Raw genomic sequence first — 21062 nt, forward strand, 5'->3', positions numbered from 1 at the left:
GTTTTTTTAATACATCCGTGGAAAGAACTGTTGGAGAAGCTCAATGAGGAAGACTCATCAGCAACTCACACTAGGCAGATGATAAAATCTTGCTTGCTAAAAGCGAGGAGGACTTGAAACATTTGCTGAAGATTGAATCCCACAGTCTTCAATATGGCTTACATCTCAACATCAAGAAAACAAACATATTCACCACAGGACCAACAGTTAACAGCATGATCGATGCAGAAAAGACAGAAATTATTTCATCTTGCTGGGGTCTACAATATACACCACTGGTGCCAGCAGTGAGGAAATCAAAAGACGTACTGAATTGGGAAAGTCTGCTGTCAGGGACCTCTCCAGGATGATGAAGGCCACCTGATCAAAATTCAATTACTTGCTAAGCAGCTGAAAGTTAGACACTGAATAAAGATGACAGAGGAGAATAGATGCCTTTGAGTTGTAGTACTGGAGAAGAGTACTGAATATCCCATGGACTGTCAAAAGAACAAACAAGTCAGTCCTGGAAAAGGTACAGCCAGAGTGCTCCTTGAAGGAAAGGAGAGTGAAACTTTGTCTCACATATTTTGGACATGATGTTAGGAGGGGCCAGTCCTTGGAAGATGACATCATTATTTGGAAATCTGAAGGGTCAGTGAAGAAGGGGAAGATCCTCAACTAGATAGACCGACACAGTGACTGTAATGGTGGGACTGAGTGTGCCAGAGATGATAAGGGTGCCACAGGACAGGACAAGGTTCAGATCGACTGTTCTTGGGCCCATTAATGAGTCATAGTGGACTCAACGACACTTAACAACGTTACCATTGTTATAGAAATCTTGAAATATTGTTGACATTCATTTCTATGTAGATATCATGATAGTTTATCTGGTCTGGTGAAAATACTGTTTAAGAAGCTTGGTGGTACAATGATTAAGTGGGTGGCTGCTACTGTAAATTTTGGTGGTTTGAATCCACTTGTGGAAGTGCAAACAGAGTGCTTCTGAGAGGCAAAGAAGGTGAAATTTCATTTCACTAACTTTGGGCATGTTTTCAGGAGGGTCCGGTTCTGGAACAAAGTATCATGTTGGGAAAAGTGGATGGCTGGAAAAAAAGAGGTAGACCCTCAACAAGATGGACATAGTGATTATAATAGTGGGCTCAAGCACACCAGATGATAAAAAATGCACAGGATAGGGCAAGGTTCAGTTGTGAATCGTAGTTGACTTGATGGTACCTAACAATGACAATAAGAGCTCCTTGGGACAAAAACCCCAGAGATCATCTCTTGTAAAGATTACAGCCTAGAAAACCCTATTGTGGCAGTTCTAATCTGTCACATGAGGTTGCTATGAAATTGAATAGAAGACACAACCTCGTTTGCTGAAACTGAGGAGGACTTGAAGTGCTTGCTGCAGAAGATCAAGGATTGTAGTCTTCAATATGGATTGAAGCTCAACATCAAGAAAACAAAGATTCTCACCACTGGACCAACAGGCAGCACCATGACAGATGAGGAAAGGATTGAGGTTGTTAAAAATTAACAGCTTGCTCAGCTCCAAAATCAACACTCTTGGCACCAGCAGTCAGGGAATCAAAAGACTAATTGCACTGGGAAAATCTGCTGACAGGTACCTCTCCAGAGTACTGAGAAGTAATGATGTCAGTCTAGAGACTAAAGTGCACCTGATACAGGCCACGATCTTCACAATTGCTCACTATGCATCAGAGAGAGGGACGATGACTAATGGTGACAGAAGAAGAATTGGCGCCTTCGAGTTGTGGTGCTGGAGAAGGGTTTTGAACATACCATGGACCACCAAGAAAACAAACAGGGCTGTCTTGGAAAGGGTGAAACAAAGTTTCTCCTTGAAGGCTGGAATTTTGAAGCTCCATCTCACATATTTTAGGAATGTCACAGGAGGGACTGATCCTTGGAAAAGGACATCATGCTTGGAAGGGACAGCATCGGAGAGGAACACCCAGAATGAGATGGTTTGAATTAGTAAATGGAGAAATGGGGGTTGATGTGTCAGAATCAGGGAGACTGGCTTAGGATAGGGCAGGGTCCAGAGGTGTAAATGGTGCTGCTATGAGTTGCAGGTGACTCAACAGCACATTACAACAAAAACAACCTACCAACAACAACAATACTGTTTGATGACAAACAAGCAAAACAAAGAAGCACATACACAACTATATTATTCATATAAAAATATTTGGGGAGCATATTTCCCCCACTCATGGAAAAGCCTGCTGCCAGCTTACCATCCCCCTGCACAGAGGGCCTTGTGAAGTGGGTCATAAGCAAGTCCAGCTCTCCTCCTGATCAGAGCTGAAATCCTTGCCTTCCTTTACAAGGTGAATCTGGGCACTGCAGTGGGCCTGAGTGTGTGTACCCTGGCTCTCCAATTTCCTTTCACAGTTTTAATACCGCTCTACATCTTTTCCCTAACCTTTCTGTTTACATTTTTATGTGTTGTGCTGAACATTAATCTTCCTTTAAAAATTCTTAGGTTTATAGCCAGGGAGACTGAGGAGTGTCTCTACCGAGGAAAAGTGGTTTCCAGGCTGGGGTATTTCTGAATGGAAAGCACCTCTATGACTGATGAGAAGTCCCCAGCTTATAATAAATACCTGGGACCTTGCCTTCCTGGAAGGCCATTTATTACAGAGAGGTTCAGTCCTGTGTGGGTTCATCTGAACCCTTGCGGGGATAGATTAAATAACCTTACTGTGTGGCATTTCTCCTTAGAGACACGGATCCCATGTAATACACTTTTAGCCTATACCCACAAATTTTGGAGAGATGCATCATCAGGTATTCTCTCCAAGTTTGTACATTTATGCAATGAAACAAAGTGTATTCATTTGTGTAACAGGTGTAGTTCTTAAGAGTTTTGTTGATGTTGCTTTCTAGGCCTTTCTTCTTTGTATTAAGTCTGGAAGCTCCACTTAAACCTGCCAAGAAGCCCTCATTGACAGAGAGGTGGTGGTTGTGCACAGGAGGCACTGCCCAGGAAGTGAACCTGTGTAAGGTTTGAATTCTACCACTGCACCCCCAATATTCCCCTTAAGGAATTTTGTTGGTGTGTGCTGCTGAGTCAGAACCAACTCACAGCTGACCCTCCATTGAGTTTTCAGAGGCAGTAAATCGCATAAGGTGAGGCTGTTCATCCTTCTCCCATGGAGAATCTGATGGATTTGAATCCTCTGTCTCAAGGATTGCAGCCCAGCTTCTTACCACTGGGCCATCAGAGCTCCCTTCCTTAATAGCTGCTACAGAGCAAGGAACACTACAGGGTTTAAAATTAAGACAGATATGTGTCTCCATACCTATTCCATCTAATGGCACCTAACAACAAAAACTACATGTATAACAGAGGGAACTCTGATGGCCTAGTGGTAAAGAGCTGCATGTAATTTCAAATTGGTTCGAATCCACCTGCTGCTCTGTGAGAGAAGGATGGACAATCTCCTCCCATCAGATTTACAGATGCTGAAAAAGCAATGAAGGATCAGCTATGAGTCAGTTCTGACTCAATGGTACTAAACAACATCTATAGGAAATAATGGCTTGAGAATGTTAAATTCTTAGCAGAAAGTACAAGAGCCCTGGGAATACAAAACCATGTGTTTAAAAGAATGTATTTTTTAAAAAACAAACAAAAACCCACAAACTCTGGTCTTTCATTCTAAGGGAAGAAGCTGTGATGTGGGGTATACTTTTAGGCAGATTTACAAGCCTGAGATTAAAATCAGGGAGTAAATCTGAAAATCCAGAAAGCAACAACTCATGAAAAACGTGACCCTCCTCCAATAACACAGGATGTTCGGCTACAGGTACGGTGCCAACTCCCTCCCGCCCTCCGCGACACCACACACCTGTTGATGGTCATGCCGCAGTGGTTTGCAGACACAGTATTATTGGTGGAAGCGCTGAGCCGTGACGAGCTCTCTTTCTCGATCTGCGCCTTCTTGAGCTCCCTGTAGTCATCTTCATTTTCACACTGTATGAGATTAAGAGAACACGTCAGCTTTGGCTTCTGAGTGGTCCTAACAAGATCCTTGTTACTGATATCACCAGAGACGGGTCTCCCAGAAGACTCGCTCATCAGTTTTTCCTGAGAAGGCAATGCAATAGTGGCATTATTGCCCCAAGGTAGACCAGCTTCTGGGGGGCAGAGGGTGGGAGTGGGGGGATAGGGTAATAGGTTGAGGTTCTGTTACTTTGACAATCACCCTCTTATTTTCAGAAAAGCCTCACTTCTATGCTCAAAGTTCAGGAGGGAACAATTTCAACAATGGAAATTGCTCTGCCTTTAATGGACGTAAAATGTAGAAGCTTCAGCAGCACTAATATTGGCATTTCCTGGTATCACAATACTGTATGAGGACTTTATACACACTGGGCTGACAGGTTAAGACCAGTATAAACCTAGACTTATCTTTTGTAACTCTTGCATTTTGCAATTTTCAAGCAGATGCTGTTACATGTTTGAGTCTCAAATATAGGTAACAAATTATCATGCCATGCTATCTTAGAATCTCTATAGTACCTTTTAATAAAGCTATGCTGTGGATTCTCATTTTGAAGATGACATTTGACATGAGATGTGTATTAAAGCACAATCCAAAAACACTCAACAAAACCTCATTTTGTATGAGACAGTTGTGAACACGGCAATGGGACGGCCAGACTCTACTCTCTGAGGCCTTTTCAAAGAGACAAGACCAGTATCAAAGGTAAGACATCTCTGATCTCTCTGGTGCTGGGCTTGTGTGGCAATAGGTCCTGTCACACGGGTCCCTGATGTTTGTACTGAATTTGCTCTGGTGGGTGTTCATACCAATGCTCTGAATCCTCAGTCCTCAGCTCAAAGGCACCTGCAGGCAGAGCTCAGTGCTGGTGGCAGTGAGCTGGGTATGTCTCCTAGGACACCTCTGGGGTCTCTGTGCCCCAGGAGGCTGAGTAAAGGCTGTTACAGTATTTTTCCTTTCACATCACTTGTATGTGCATTTACAGATGAGTCACTAGATTTTATGAGTAGAACTAGATACCAGGTTTAGAATAAATGATGTTTCATAAATTAGACTAACAAAGGCCATAAATAAAAAATTTAAAATACAGAATATTATAGAGTTTAAATGGATGCCTTCCTGCACATCTCCTCTCTCTATTTCTGTGTATGTCTATATCACTTACTTACTTCTTTCTGTTGGGCTGACACTGAAATATAGCTGAGCCTCCACTGGGTTTCCAATGCTGCAAATCACACAGACTATTGCCCATCTTTCTCCCTTGGAGTGGCGGTGGATTTGAATCACCAGAGAGGTTTGGCCTTCAGGTTAGCAGAGAAACTCCCTCTGCACTATACCACCAGAGTTCCCTAATGTCTGTATCATTCATTTCCATTGTGTTGGAATGAACTTACAGCTGACCATCCAGAGGGATATGGAGGCAGTAAATTGCTTGGGAGGAGACTGTCAATCTTTCTCCCAGAGCCAATGGTGGATTTGAATTGCCAGAGAGGCCTTGCTTTGAATTGACAGTGCAAGATCCTATGGACGAGGTCACCAAGGTTCCCTTATGTCTATATCATCCATTGTCACTGAAGTGGAATTCATCCATAGCTGACCCTCCAATGGATTCTCAGAGGTGGTAAACCGCACAGGAGGGGACTGGCCATCTTTGTCCCTCAGAGTGGCTGATGGATCCAAACCACATACCTCTGCGTTGGCAGTACAATTCCTTACCACTAAGTCACCAGAGCTCCCTTTATGTCCATTCAGCCATATGCATTTCTGATCTATAGTCTGTCAGTTCTTTATTTTTATATATCCTTTATTCTGTTGTGTACCTGTATCCATAAGCCTATTCATTTATCCATCAATCCTATACATAAACTTTTTGTTACATACTTAGGCATGTATGTTGTTAGGAAGGGTGAATTCTTGGAAAAAGATATCCTGTTGGGGAAAGATAGAGGGCCAGAGAAAGAGAAGAAGGCCCTCAACAAGATGGATTGACATGGTGACTGTAACAATGGGCTCAAGCGTATCAGAAACCTGAGGATGATACAGGATCATAAAGGTTAGATCTGTTTTTCGTAGAGTTGATAGGAGTTGTAATCAACTTGCTGGCACCTAACTCCTCCTACTCCTCCTCCTCTTCCACCACCACCACCACCACCACCAGAACAACATAGTTAATGTCCACACTTATACTCAGGTGATTAATTCACTCAATAAAAATTAAGGGTCAGGTAATGCAGATTCTAGAAACAACCACCTCCACCACCAGCACCACACACACACACACACACACACACACACACACACACACTGACACCATCCAATTTCGCCTTTCAGGAGTTCAAAATCATGTAAGCAATTACAGAATGAAAAGAACAAAGACTGAGAAAAGCACAGAGTGCTGTGAAGACATAAAAGAAGCTAAAAATTCTGAAGAGAATTTCATACAGCTTCCACAAGTTTTCAAGACTTTTCCATGTCCACACAACAAATCCTGATGAAATTCTGACCAGGGGCTACCAGGCTTCCAAGTGAAGCAGGCTGGAAGGCTCGAGAGGAAACAGACCTTGGCCAGGTCATCAAATACCCACCCAACAAAACACCAAGTGCTGACTCGATGTCAGGCAGAAAGCAAAGAGGTACACATTTCTACTCTAAAAGAGCTTATAAGGATGCATGGTGACAACACGCATTATGTATCGGACTGCTAACTGAGGTTCAGTGGTTTGAATCTACTAGCCACCCCATGGAAAGAAGATGAAGAATTCCACTTCTGGTAGGATTGACTGTGTAGCCTCGGAAACCTGACAGAGGGCTGGCTTGAGACGGAATCCACTTGATGGCAGAGGGGTTTGGCCTATTTTCCTCACTAACCCTCCCCTTCAACATTGATCTCTCAGACAATCACAAGCACTGCTGTAGGGCACCAGTGGGTTTGCACCACTGAGCTTTCAGAGTGCAGCTGAGTTATTAGCCTCTGCACTACCAGGATTCTTTTGTAGGGAGCTCAGGATGTGTAATCAGTAGGGAGTTGTACTGCTAACCCAAAGGTTGAGTCTCTGGTGGTTCGAATCCACCAGTGGTTCCTCAGGAGAAAGTTAGCATGCTCCTATGTGATTTATAGCCTTCTGAATATCGATTGGAAGGTTAGCTATGATCTGGTTCTGACTGAACAGCACTGAACTGAGAGTATGTCTTAATCTGATTCTGAGTCCCAGAAAGGGAGACTTGATGTGTTTTTTATGATCGCTCGAGAAAGTGCAGCATTTCTCGTAATGTCACCATGCCATGCACCTTACTCCTTTCTTCACCCTGCTTTGCTACAATTAAATTCATGGCAAGACCTTCAGTTTCCCACAGTAGTAAACATATTTAAAAGAAGTGACTCTCAGCGAGTGAGTGAGCCTGAGTGCTCTCCCTCCATTTCCTGTTTTAAAATCCCCTTCCCTGCCACTGGGATACTCTGGCTTTGATCTGATTCTCGGAGCACTGACCAACAACCCTGGATGTCTTAAAACCACAGGCTTGGTGGGGGATGCTGGCACTGCTGAGGTTAAGGAGAAGCTGTGGGATGGTCACTGGCAGAGGTGGCTGTGCCCTGTTCAACATTTCCTTATAATTAGAAACCAGAGCCTGAAAATCAACACTGGAATCACTCCCCATAAGATGAAGTCTAGATCCACTGGGAGGACCAGCGGCCTTGACCACTGCAGAGGAAAACCGCAGACACCTCCTGATGTGGAAGGAGGACACGAGAGCACATCTGCCTTGGCAGACACTTGGCCACCAACAAGTAGTGAGGGTGGGGCGCCTAGGAGAAAACAGTAATAAAGAAGAGTAGGGGAAAGAGACTGTTGTTTATGTGCCGTCGAGTCAACTACACCTCATAGTGACCCTGTGAACCAGCAGGGATTGCTGAGCTGTACTGAATACACTGTGCAAACGGGACTGTGCCCCTGTGTAGACATCACACTTTACAGATGAAGAGACTAGAGTTCTTCATCTATAAAATCAAAGTAAGTATCCGGATAAAGGTCAGAGATGATGATGTAATTTGAAGAGTCCAGAAGAAAATTCATTTGTTGGGTCTCTGGCTCACAAAGCAGAAAACTAACAATATGAAATACTAACATAAAATATGTCCATTTCTTTTGCAATTTCCCCCTCTTCCTTGATTCAAATCACTTCCCTCAGATTAGAGACACAACTCCTTAACTACTTTGTTGCCAGAACTTGGTGTCAGTTAGTGGGTTTTCGTTTGCTTCTATGCTCGTTTGGTTGTGGTGTCCCCCTGCCCCAAAGGTGGAAACAGTTAAATGTGAGCTTTTAAAGCATACCATGTCACCAAGCAGGTGAACCTTAGCTCTTAATTTGACTTTCTTGACCTCAGTATCTCTATCTTTCCCTAGGTCTCTCTTTCTAATGATCTATTATCTCTCTTTATAATGCTTTCTTTTTATGTCTCCTTCTATCTCTAAACTCTCTCTCTCTCTCTTGATTTGTCAGGAGTTTTTAATTTGCTATCTACTATAGATCTTCCTGGGGCTCTGAGATACTTGTGGTGAGTTGGTGTGAGGTGCCATGCAGTTGATGATGACTCCTAACGACCCTATGAATCACACATCTGACTGCTGCTGCCCTGTCCTGTGATATCCTCAGCGTACCCAGCATGTTCAAGCCCATGGTTAGTCACGGTGTCAATACGTCTTGTTGAGGGTCTTTCTCTCTTTTTTCTGACCCTCCATTTTTCTCAGCATGATATCTTTTTCCAAAGGCTGGCTGCTTCTGACAACATGCCCAAGGTATATGGGATGATGTTTCACCATCCTTGCTTTGTCATCAGACCCTTGAACCTTGGCACTGATGGGTATAGGCAGAGAAGTCCAGATAAGCACCTTTCCTTCTCACAGCCCACCACTGCTAAACAGATGGTGTCCAAAGTAGTTGCAACCTCCATCCATGTGCTGATGCTCCAGTAACCAAACCTGGGTGTTGGGTGAGATGCTGACCCTGACCTTCTCTGCACTATGCCTGGGCCCCTGCTGGGATCAGAAAGTGCCATTGTTACTGGACAGAGATGGGGAGAGTGAGTCTGGGTGAAGCCTGGAGTTTCAGGGGCAGAAGGGGTGGTGAAGAGCCAGTGTATGTATCTTCCTGAACCAGCAAAGATGGAGGAGGGCACATGCAAGTAAGAACAAGGACCCCTCCCAGTGAAGCACAAGTTAACCACTGCAACTGATGCCAAAGGAAGTAAACAGTAAATCTGGGATTCAAAATCAGGCCAATCTGGTAAAAATATCCACACACTTTCCACTCTGGTAAGTACTAAGAGGGGCAATGAGAAATTTAGCCAAGGGGCTCACTGGAGGTTAACAGCCATATCTTCACTACTCATTGTTGTGGAGTCAGAACCAACTGCTGGTTGATCCTCCACTGGTTTTACAAGGCTGTTGTCACACGGATGGAGAATGCCCATTTTTCTCCTTCAGAGCTGGTGCTGAGTTTGAACCACCACAGGGATTCAGCCTTTGGGTCGCAGTGAAACTCCTTGTGGACTGCTGTTGTTGTTGTTATGTGCCGTCGAGTCGTTTGTGACTCATAGCGACCCTATGTACAACATCCCTAAACACTGCTTTATCCTGTGCCAATCGCACTGCCTCTAACACACCCATCCTGATTACCCCAGTCACTGAATCAATCCCCCTCATAGAGGGTCTTCCCCTCCTGTGCTGTCCCTCCACCCTACCAAGCATGATGTCCCTCTCCAAGCACCTGTCTCTTCTTACAACATGTCCAAAGTATGTCAGACGAAGCCCCAGAATCTTTGCCTCCAAGGAGTAGCCTGGTTTAACCCTCTCCAGGATGAATCTGTTTGTTTTCTTGGCAGTCCATAGTACATTCAATACTCTTCTCCAGCACCACAGCTCAAAGGCATCAATTCTCCTTCTGTCCTCCCTAGTCACTGTCCAACTCTCTGATGCATAACAAGTGATTGCAAAGACCATGGCCTGTATCAGGTGCACCTTAGTCTCCAGAGAGACACCATTGCTCTTGAGTACTTTAGAGAGGTCCCCAACAGCAGACTTTCCCATTGCAATATGTTTTTGGATTTCCTGGCTGCTGGTGCCAAGAGTGTTGACTGTGGAGCCGAGCAAAATGAAGCTGTGAACAATCTCATCTCTTCGCCATCCATGCTGATGCTACCAATTGATCCAGTGGTGAGAATCTTTGTCCTCTTGACACAGCATAAAAAATTGTCAGCAGTTGACGTGTTCGGAATCACAGAAGCCAAGAAAGCTTCAGATACAAGCTGTCAGATCATGGGTCGGACAAAAAAGATAAATTCTGAAGAGATGTGATAGAAGTGAAGGGGTATTCTGGTAGAGGGTGGAGCTGGGAAATAAGTGGGTCAAGGCCTTATGGACTACTCACCCTTAATAGCCAACAGTACCTGAAAACTACCCAGAAGATTCCTCATAAAATTGTTTTTGCACACACACAGAGGAAATTCCACTACATGCCATGAAGTGATTTCCTTTCAAGAACTTTCTTGCAAGTTCAAGTATAATCCACAGGAATGCATTTCTAAGGCTATTATGTGAAGAAACACATTCCCTGGTGCTTTACAGTAAATCACCCTAGAGATGAATCCCCCTCCAATTGCCCGTCAGACCACTAAGATGACTGTCACAGGAAAGAGACCGTATCCTCTCTTACACACACTTCCAAAATGAGGAATACATTCATCTTGGCAGGAGCAGGCAATAAACCTTATTCCACCTTCCCTAATTCAAGGATTTGAAACATTTGTGTAACTCATGTGTCCAGTGTAATGTTTCTATAAACTGGACTGCCTGTTGAAAAGCAGGAAGTACCACACACAACTCACATGGATTTAATATTGAGAGACTCTAGAGCCAAAGAAGCTAGGCTCTTTCGTGCCTCTTCTACTACCTGCAGGGTCTCAATTTTCCTCTTCTGCAAATTGGACATGATGATAATATTTGTCCTGTAAAATTTTAAAGCTTAAATGACTTAACATAGATCAAGTGTTTAGGGCAATGTCCTCCTGCAAAGGGACAGAACACATTGTTTGTTCCTAATCCCTTTGTTTCAAATTTGAGACCATTCATAATTATGTAATCTTTGGTTTGCATCTGTATGGAAGGGTGCAAACACCCTCAAAAATGGCTAATTCTGAGCCAAACTGAGTTAGAACAGAGTGGGTTGGGATGCTTACCTTTGTTGTCCACTAACTATTATTTTTTTTTAAATAAACGTTTAATTTTTATACTGGTTTATTCCTTAGGGATTTTAAAATGTATTCTTCCATGTTATTCTAATGTTGGTGGTTTTGAGGGGTAACTTAGGATGTGGTGTGACTCCATTCTCCCATGGCCTCTGCCACATGGTTTTATTACCTAGTGAGCATGAGCCTGAAAGTACGTACTCTAGTCCTATACGACCACGTTCCCTGCCAGGTGGGGCTGCACGCCCAAAAGCTGTTTGGATGGCTGCCGCTGGATACACCACCATTAATTTTCAAGTACACCGATTCACTCAAGACAGTAAATTAATGTCTTTCAGCTTGACTCCTGGTCAGTTTTTTGTTTTTTTTTTGTTTTGTTTTCTCGGGCACCTTTATATTGAGGGACTTGCCCTTCTAGATTTGAACCCAAACAGCACCCACAGAATATTCACTGTCGGCCTGATTCCTTCTGAAGCTATGGTAATAGGAGAGGAAAATTCCCCCTAGTTGGCTTTAATTTATGAAGAAATTGTTCTTACGTTCAAAAATCGTCAACGGTTGGGTGAGTCTGCTTCCTGACCCATGCCCCTATGCTTGAATTGCCTGTCTCACTCCCAGATCCCTGCTTGCCTAGATGTGATTTCACGTCTAAGCCTCTCCTTACTCAAGTGCTTCTCCTTGGTGCCTGGTGGCCAGCCCTGCTCCACAGCTCCTGATCACCACTACTGGATGCAGCAGGAGGATGCTGCCTTCACCAGGCCCCGTCCACCCACTTCCTGGGGTCAGAGGCTTTTGTATCCATTTCCACCCCAGTCACATGCCTCCTACAGGCTGCTGACTTCTTAGGTCCATGAAAGCTCCCGCCACCTAGGTCATCCCACCCTTCCTAGCTAAGTGCACCCAGTATTTACTTTTTAAAAACATGCTCTTCATCCAGTTCCTATGTGCACACACTCAAGAAATATGTTCTGGATGGCAAGGCTTAATTATCTAAAATTTTAAAAATGGGAAAAATAATAGTACTTACTTTACTTGGCATTTCTCAAAATTTAACTTAAGATCTCTTTCTCTCTCCCAAGTACTTAGATAAGCATCTGGTATACACACACACACACACACACACACACACACACACACACACTGCTATGTGAGTGTAAGGGAGCGCTGCTGGCTTAGTGGTAAGGAACTGTGCTGCGAATGCAAAGGTATGCAGTTCAAATGCACCAGCTTCCCAAGGGAGAAGGATGGGCAATCTCCTCCTGTGGGATTTACTGCCTCTGAAATCCCCCTAAAGGGTCAGCTATGGGTCCATTCCAACTCAACAGTACACAATAACAACAAATATGAGTGTTAGGGAGCTCTGGCTGTGTAGTCTGTAGAGAGCTGTGTCGCTAATCCAGAGGCTATGCTTCTCTGGTCACTGAAATCTACCAGCCAATCCATGCGAGAAGGATGTACGATCTCCTCCTGTGAGTTTTACTGCCTGAAAACCTATTGAAGGGTCAGCTATGAGATAGAACTGACTTGAAAGCAATGACATATAGATAGATAGAAATGATAGATGGAGATTATAGAGAGATATGAGTGTTGGAAACCCCTGAATGGTGCAAAGAGCCAATGCACTAAGCTGTTAGCTGAAACACTGGAGGCTCAAGTTCACTCAAAAGCACATTGGAAGAAAGGTCTGGTGATTTACTTCTTAAAAAGAAAACCAAAAAACAACCCCCGCCCGTACTGCCCCCACCTCTCCCACAAAAACCCCCCGCCATTGGAGCAGCATGGAGCACAGTTTTGCCCTGCCACACTGATAGCTGACTCATGGCAGCTGTGGTTTTTTTTAGTGTCAATTAAAGATAAAACTCTTGCTGCCAAGGACAATTCACACAAGGAGCCTACTTGTTCTACTACCACTTTGTCCATAATTAAAGGCACCTTCTTCCTTCCCTCCACATCCCCAGCCCCAAGCCTACCTTGCGTTTCCGCTTGGATTTTGGCAGTGTCTTTTCGGGAGGTGCATCTGACAAGAGGCTGGGCGGTGCGCTCTCCACGTCCTTGGTGGCAGGAGTGCTCAAGACCATTGGCTCCTGGGGTTGGAGTTCTGGGATCCTGGACAGGAGGGTCAGGTCAATTTTTACCCAGAGAGACCTGACCTCATCACTGTCCTTCAAGGGGGAGAGAAGTTCATTCCGACCGAAGGGGACAAGCGTGTAGAACTGCTCCTCCAGCTCCTTGGCAATGTCACTGGTGGTCCTGGCGTTGATGGAGCCAACAGGGGCCCTAGGGCCGCCTCCACTGTTAATGCTGTTTGCTGCCTCCTTCAGCCGCTGGTCACTCCCAGGGGCTGAGGAGGAGGGGGCTGCCGCTTGTGGTTTGGGCAGAGGGTATTCCTCTTGCTCTGACTCCAGGTCTGAGTCCGAGGAGGAGGAGGATGATGATGACTCTGTCTCAATGAACTCCTTGGATTTGGGGATGATCCTGCTCAGCCCTCGCGTGCGGCGCTTCTCACAGGTCACTGAGGAGCGGAGGTCCTTCCTGTGGCCTGTTCTGCTGTTGCCGCAAGGCTTGGCTTTGGTGGGTTCTTGGGGGACCACCACGCTTGCTCCCAGGGTGTCCCCGGCCGTGGCTTCCTCAGACCGGTGGCAGTTAGAGTTGTCACTAGCAGTGGTCCTCTCGGTGCGCCGGGTGGGCTTTTTGCCGGTCGACCTCCGGGCTGGCACGGGCACACTCTCCGCGGGTGCACAGGGCACTGCAGGGGGCAGCGCAGCTGCGGTCACAGCCAAGGCCAATGCCACGGGCGGGGACTTCTGCTTCGCCCCTTTACTCCCCGGGGCCTTGTTCGCAGTCCTGGGCCTCTGCTCCTCCTTACAGGCACTCTTGATCTCCTTCTCTCTCAGGCTGGCTTGGCAAATATCGGGGAGTTTTCCACACTCTGGCACCTCATCTTTCCCCGGGGTGTAGTATTGATTGCTCTCTGGCCCGTGGCTTTCATTCTGGATCAGGATAGGTGGCTTCTGGGGATTAACTTTGTTGAGCCATTTATCCAGCTGCCACTTGTTAGAGGATGCAGGTTCAGCCTAAAAGCAGAAAATCAGCAACAAACGAAACATCTTTTATTAACGGTTCACTTAAAGGGGCTTAGAGTTTTGGGGTTTTTTAACTGATTTTTCTGGGTGTGGCCACAGAAAACCAGAGGTGCTTGAAGCAAAAGAAAACAAGGAAGCAGTAGGAGCCTGTGTAACACAGCTGACAGGAGGCAGGCTGGGGCTTCCCTAACTCACTGACTGCAATGTCAACCTGTTATTCTCCAACCAGGCAAAAATGCATGAGATGGCACTATGCCACATTATAACACATCTGTAACATTTTTAAGTTGTGTCTAATGCATACATTTAAAAATAATTCATCCATATACAAACTTGAGCTTCTGGGACAAATAACCAGCCTTGGGCAGGCCTGGCACTTTAGTAGTTAAAGGTTGACAGTTCAAACCCACTAACTGTGCAGCAAGAGAAAGATGTTGCAGTCAGCTTCTGTAATGTTACTGTCTTGGAAACATAAGGCGAAGTTCTGCTCTGTCCTACAGGGCCACTGTGAGTGAGACTTGGCCTAAAGACAGGGTTTTAGGTAACTGAAGTGGTAAAGCATTTCATTTTGGGGAGAGCTAAAATTTGGGGGAGCTTAAGAGAACCTTAGTGGAACCAATGAAACAGGGAATTAGGATACAACAGGTATTGTAAGGAGAAGTACTCACTCAAACCCAAACCCACCCACGTCAAGCCAGTTCCAGGCATGGTGACCCAGGCTGAGTTAGGAACGTGAACAGTGAGGACGACATGGTGATTAAGCAACAGACGTTAACAATGCTGGGACCTCACTAACATCAATAAAGAATTTCAAGGAGTTGAATGTGGTCTTTTGAACTCAAGTCTCTGAGAAGAAGCTCCTTGACACCAGGGAAGGACAGAGAATGCCACGCTTTCCCCTAGAGCTGGCACACCAAATTTGGAATCTCAAAAGCACCTGGTTCGAGGCTACCATCTGCTCTGTGAGAGAAGGATGGGCAATCTCCTACCGTGTGATTAACTGCCTCTGAAAACCTGCTGGAGGGTCAGCAATGGGACAGTTCCAACTCTACAGTATTCAACAACAACAGCCTTCTAAAGTGTATTAGAATAAATTTGTTTGTAAAGCCAAAAAAAAAATAATAATGTTGGGAAGATGGTTTGTTTAGCAACAGAGAATTCGTATTTCAGAGAAGACCTGCCCGTGCTTTATCTGATTCAGTGGCCTGATGTGGTTTCATTTTACAGAGAGTACATGTTAATTGCTAATGGAAGTTAACTTACCATGCATTGCTTATTATCAATAGAAAAGAGGTATATTAAAGAAAACAAATGAATTAAAAATGAGTCAAATTTTTAAGTGTAGAAATTAAAGTAGAAACTTCCATTTTTGACAAAAGTGAAATGGGGAGATATTTTGAGTGATTTGGGGGTTACATTTTTCCTTCCCTCCGTCTCTGACAAGCTGAATTAATGGTATCCATTGTCATCAGGAATTCTGATGGTAAGGATCTATGCTACCAGGCCAAAGGTAAGCGGTTCAAATACACCAGCTGCACTGTGGGAGAAAGACAAGCAATCTCTTCCTGTGCAATTTACAGCCTCTGAAAACTCACTAGAGGGTCAACTGTGAGTTGGTTCTGACTTTACAGAAATGAGAGAGTGTGTCACAGGCCGGAGAGATACTGTTGTTGTTGTTGTTGTTATGTGCTGTCGAGTCGTTTGCGACTCATAGCGACCCTATGTACAATAGCCCTAAACCCTGCTCTATCCTGTGCCAATCTCATTGCCCCTGACAAACCCATCCCAAGTACCCCAGTCACTGAATCAATCCACCTCATAGAGGGTCTTCCCCTCCTGCATAAAAGAGATCATGACTGATCTTTGTATTTCAAACTTGATGCATTTCTCATATTACATAACCTTTGACAAGTTAGTAACTTCCGTGCATCAATTTCCTGAAACAATCAGAAGCTAACAACTAAACCCACTGCTATGGGGTCAATCCCGACTCTAATGGCCCTGCAGGACAAAGCAAAGCTTCAGTCTTCAAAGCTGTAGATCTTTGTGGAAGCAAACAGCCCCCTCTTATCCCCCCCCATGGAGCAGCTAATAGATTTGAACTGCTTACCTTTCAGTTAGCAAGCAAGTATTCTAACCATTGTGCCACTAAGACTCCTGAAACAAACCCTACATACTAAATATAAAAGGATGCTGAAGAAGCGTCTTAGAAATAAAACCCCAAAACCTACTGCTACGGAGCTAGTTCCAACGCACAGCAACAGATTTTTGAGGCTGTGAATCGTTTTTCAATACAGCAGCTGAGGGCTTTGAACTAATCTTTCACTTAGCAGCTTCATTCATAATGCACTATGCCGCTAGGAGTGCTTACAGATAAAGGTGACATATATGAGAGAGCACAACATTCACACTGGCCCAGCCACCAGGACTAACACAGCTTCTATCTTGTTTGAGAGAATTAGCTCTTCAAATCAGTTCTTCCTGGTTGAGTCGTGGCTAACAATGTGCATTTACAAAATATGATTTGTGCTGGAGCAATAACTGGGACGGGGAAAAGGATCAGTCAATATCTTGCTAGATCTCCCTTTTTACAACATGTGTGCATGTTGCATAGTAATCACATCTCTTAACTGGCAGAGTTGGAAGCAGCAGTGCCCAGTTCAAAATGGCAGTCAACCACGCCCCTCTGTAGAAAGTATGCTAGTTTTCACAGTTCTGGTAATAATCCAAATGAATCAAGCTCCTGAAAGGACTCATTATACCTCTTCTGAATCTCCAGGCCTTTGACCTGCAATTTTTCGCATTCTAGTTATCCTTATGGTATGCCTATATTCTACAAATCTGGGTCTGTTCAGCCATGACTAAACTGGACTGAACTGGTTAGAAGTCTTAGAGACAGTACAGAAGTCAGCCTGTAACCAAAATATGGCTGCACACAAAGAAATCCACAAGAAAGTGTAGCAGTGAGAGAGTATTAGCAGTGAAGGGTTGAATTTAACAAATTTAGGATGAGCCCATTGCCTGACATGATTTAGGCTCATTTTCCTGCAATTCACAGCTGAAGAAAGCAGTCTGAAGTACCATTTTCAACACATTACTAACTTGCTCTCTCTCTCAATGATCTACAATGACCTTCTAGTGCCTCTCAGATAAAATCCAAATTCCCAGACTGCTGTTCAAGGGTATCCATCATCTTATAAGCATCTTCTATTGACTGAACACCTACAATATGCCTTCCACTTTGCATATATGATCTGACTTAAACCTCAAAGATAATAAATATTATTCTAATTTGTAGAAGCAGAGAAAGGATGGGCAATCTCCTCCTGTGTGATTTACTGCCTCTAGAAACCCACTGGAGGGTCAGCTTTGAGTTGGTTCTGACTTAACAGTACACAACAACAACAACAACAACAACTTGTAGAAGAGGCTCAAGTACGTTAGGTGGTGTATCTAAAGGCTCCACCAAGACTGAACCAATGTTGGTCCATGGTTAAAGATCACATTCTCTCTACTGGTTTTTTCAACTTATAACCCATCATGCCAATGGGACCTTCTTCAACTGAAAGATATCAGCTTGAAACCTGGAATCGAATTAGAGCTGTGAGAAAAAAAAAAAACAACCCTACACTTTTTCAAGCAATACTTGTTACTCACTATTATCCTAAATCGCTCAATCATTTGATGTCCATTTTTTGCTTCATATACATCTTGCCTCTTTAACAAAACCAAATCCTTGCAGGTTGAAGGCAGGCCCTCATTTCTTCTGTATTCCCTACAGTCCCCGTCCATCACAAGCTACCTTGCAATATCCATCACAAATTAAGGAGATAGATTGCTATGACTCTGTTCCTAATAAAAACAATTCACAATGCATTGTTATTACTCAAGTGACATCATTTATGCTTTACAACACTCTCACAATTTAGGGTGGACAGGGGTATCTGCCATTCTGCAGTTGAGGCAATTGTCACCAAGAGGGCCTAAGCAATGAAGAGTTCTATGGCAGACCCAGGGATTCTGACTCTAGTCCAATGCCAGGCTGCAGCCTTAGTCTATTTTCCAAGCTGTCTGTCCTGAGGTTTTGCCCAGTGTTTTTATTTGTTTGCTGCTTCTTTATCTTTTCAGCCACGATTCTCCTCCCTAATGAACTGTAAGTAGTGGTGAGCTCTGACTTGTGCACAAGCTCTCTCCTTTAAACTTGGCCCTGCTTCACTCATACCCTTCAGAGGACCCCCTGTTCCATGCAGTCGGGAGGTACCTAACCAAAGAAGACCCTTGTTGGCTCATTGAGTGACTCATGTCATGTTTCTACCTAGCAACAGCTCAACTGTGTGAGATTCAGGAAGACTAGGCTCAGTGTTCTTTATAAGGTGATTCTGATGCTCGAGACTAACCTAGGGCAGCACGGTCAGGTAGACTGAGAACTGTTTCAAGGGAAAGTAGTTTACATGAAGAATACAAAGGGCTCAATGAGGCCCTACTATCCAGTTACCATTGTTGCTGTATGTTGGCAAGTCAGATCTGACCCATACCTAACCCTCCAGCTGCTTTTCACAGGAGACTGACCATCTTTCTCTCATGAAGAAGCTGGCGGATTCCAACTGCTTGTTTTTAGTGTAGCAGCGCAACTCCTTACTGCTAGGCCACCAGAGATAGAACAAACTTAACTGTATTCCTTAAATTGATATAATCAGCCTTTCCCTCTTTCTCCTATGTACTATCTGGGGAAATACTGACCTAGGGAACTTGTGTGCTAGGGTAAACATTCTGGCTGACTGGAATGTACAGTGCCAGGAAGGAAGATAAACACCAGAGAGAAAGATTAGGCTGAAAACAACTATGCAAACATCAGGTCACAGAGAGGGGATGGGCGGCTGAGGAAATCTATGGACAGTGGACTTCCATGTTTGCTTATGTACATGATATTATTATACTACTTTGATTCAGGCAAAATGAAGTAGCTTTCAAACTGCCATCGTAATAAAGAGCAGTGCATATGAAAAACAGGTGAGCCCAGAGGGCTTGCCAAGAAGCACTGGCACTTCGAACTGAGAGTGTAGGTGGGTGTCTGAGAACCCTAGGTGCATTTCCTTTCTCTTACATATTAGGATGCTCCCAGAAGTGGAAGTAGAGGGCTGGGTGCATTTTATTTCGAAGCAGCATAACCCAGCTGGACAGTGGAAGGTGAAGTGTGTGGCCATGCAGCCAAGAGCCTGAAAGGGGTGTCCCCATTCTTTGTATGGTGATCTGGGTCAGCTCAGGCAGAACTCTGCAGTGATGCTGTGGGGCAAGAAACAGTCAGAGTATGCTAACTCCTGTTACTATGCTAACTCCTGTCTCCGCTTTGGGGCTGGTCAAGTCAATGTTTGACTCAGTCATTTAATGTGATGCAATGAGAGTATACCCATGAAGATATGTGTGTGTATGTATGTGTGTGTGTGTAGAGGGGAGAGGGCTGTAACTGTTACAAGAGGGGAGCTCTGGTATCTTGTTCTTCTGTACTGTCAAGTCGGAACCAACACATAGCTGACCCTCCAGTGGATTTTCAGAGGCAGTAAACTGCAGGGGAGGAGACTATTCTTCCTTCTCCTGTGGAGCAGCTGGTGGATTCAAACTGTAGGCCTTTGGAACTGCAGCCCAGTTTCTTACCACGAGGCCAGCAGAACTCCCTGGTGTTTTGTTGTTACTGTTGCTGTGTACCATTCAGTCTGAAATGACTCATAGTTGACCCCCAGATGGGTTTTCAGAGGCAGTTAATCACTGGGGAGGAGACTACCCATCCTTCTTCCACAGAGTAGCTGATGGTCTTGAACCATATGCCTTCGGGATTCCAGCGCAACTTCTTGCCATTAGGTCACCAGAGCTCCTTCCTGGTGGTTTAGTGGTAAAGAATTGTGCTGTCAATGAAACGGCCAGTTTTATGTGGTTCAAATCCACCGGTTGTTCTGTGGGAGAAAGATGGGCAGTTTCTTCCAGTACCATTTACTTCCTCTGAAAACCCACTGGAGGTTCAGCTATGGGTCAGTTCTGACTCGATGGTACACACCACCACCACCACCACAATTGTTACAGAGACAGACCGCAGGCCTTTCTTCTGTGGTACAGATGAGTGGGTTTGAAACAACCCTCTTTTGGTTAATAATTGAGCAGTTAATTGTTGTGCCACTGGAAGCCCCTACTGCTCACGTCATGATTTTTTTTGGGGGGGGGGTCTGCAAACCCATTTTCTTTCAAAAGGGTACATGTCTGCATTAATCCTCTGAAAAAATGAAATGCAGTTTGGTGAACACATGCATTGATGCTTCTGTATTCTCTTTGCAGAGAGAGGGAAGGAACTGAAAACCAGATGTGGTCTCAGGGAACATAAACTTTGGGTCTGCTTGGGTCAGTGTACCCTCTCCTGGGTTGGGGGCCTAATTGATAGCTGCTGGGAGAAATGACAAGTCTTCTTTCATCACTAAGGAGTTTAAGTCTTTGTAATTATCTCAGTGACATTTAGAAAGAATTTGCTGAAAGCATTTTATAGCTGTACTTCTTTAAGACCAGGTTTCAGCCTCATACAGGAGCTCTGGGATTCACATTTTACCATGAAAATAAGATTCAATGTTGATGAATTTAATCTGTCAAGTTATAAGAAGAGCCTGGATGTGGTGATATTCAAAGATATCAACACTCACCGGGACACAGTCAGTCTTCACAACTGAATAT

At 44.5% G+C, this 21062-nt stretch overlaps 1 protein-coding gene across 1 annotated transcript in view; it reads right to left on the reverse strand.

The window, feature by feature from the left end:
- The window catches only part of AFF3 (AF4/FMR2 family, member 3), a 618084-nt gene that overhangs the window by 54303 nt on the left and 542719 nt on the right, over positions 1 to 21062 (reverse strand). Inside the window, exons 13-14 of the mRNA XM_006887856.1 lie at positions 13239 to 14342; positions 3870 to 3994 (exon numbers count right to left, since the gene is read on the reverse strand). Coding sequence (XP_006887918.1) covers positions 3870 to 3994; positions 13239 to 14342 — 1229 coding nt within the window. The remainder of the gene's footprint in view (positions 1 to 3869; positions 3995 to 13238; positions 14343 to 21062) is intronic.

The sequence above is a fragment of the Elephantulus edwardii genome, unplaced genomic scaffold, assembly GCF_000299155.1.
Source record: "Elephantulus edwardii isolate Elephantulus edwardi_28Jun2011 unplaced genomic scaffold, EleEdw1.0 scaffold00062, whole genome shotgun sequence".
NCBI classification, from domain to species: Eukaryota; Metazoa; Chordata; class Mammalia; order Macroscelidea; family Macroscelididae; genus Elephantulus; species Elephantulus edwardii.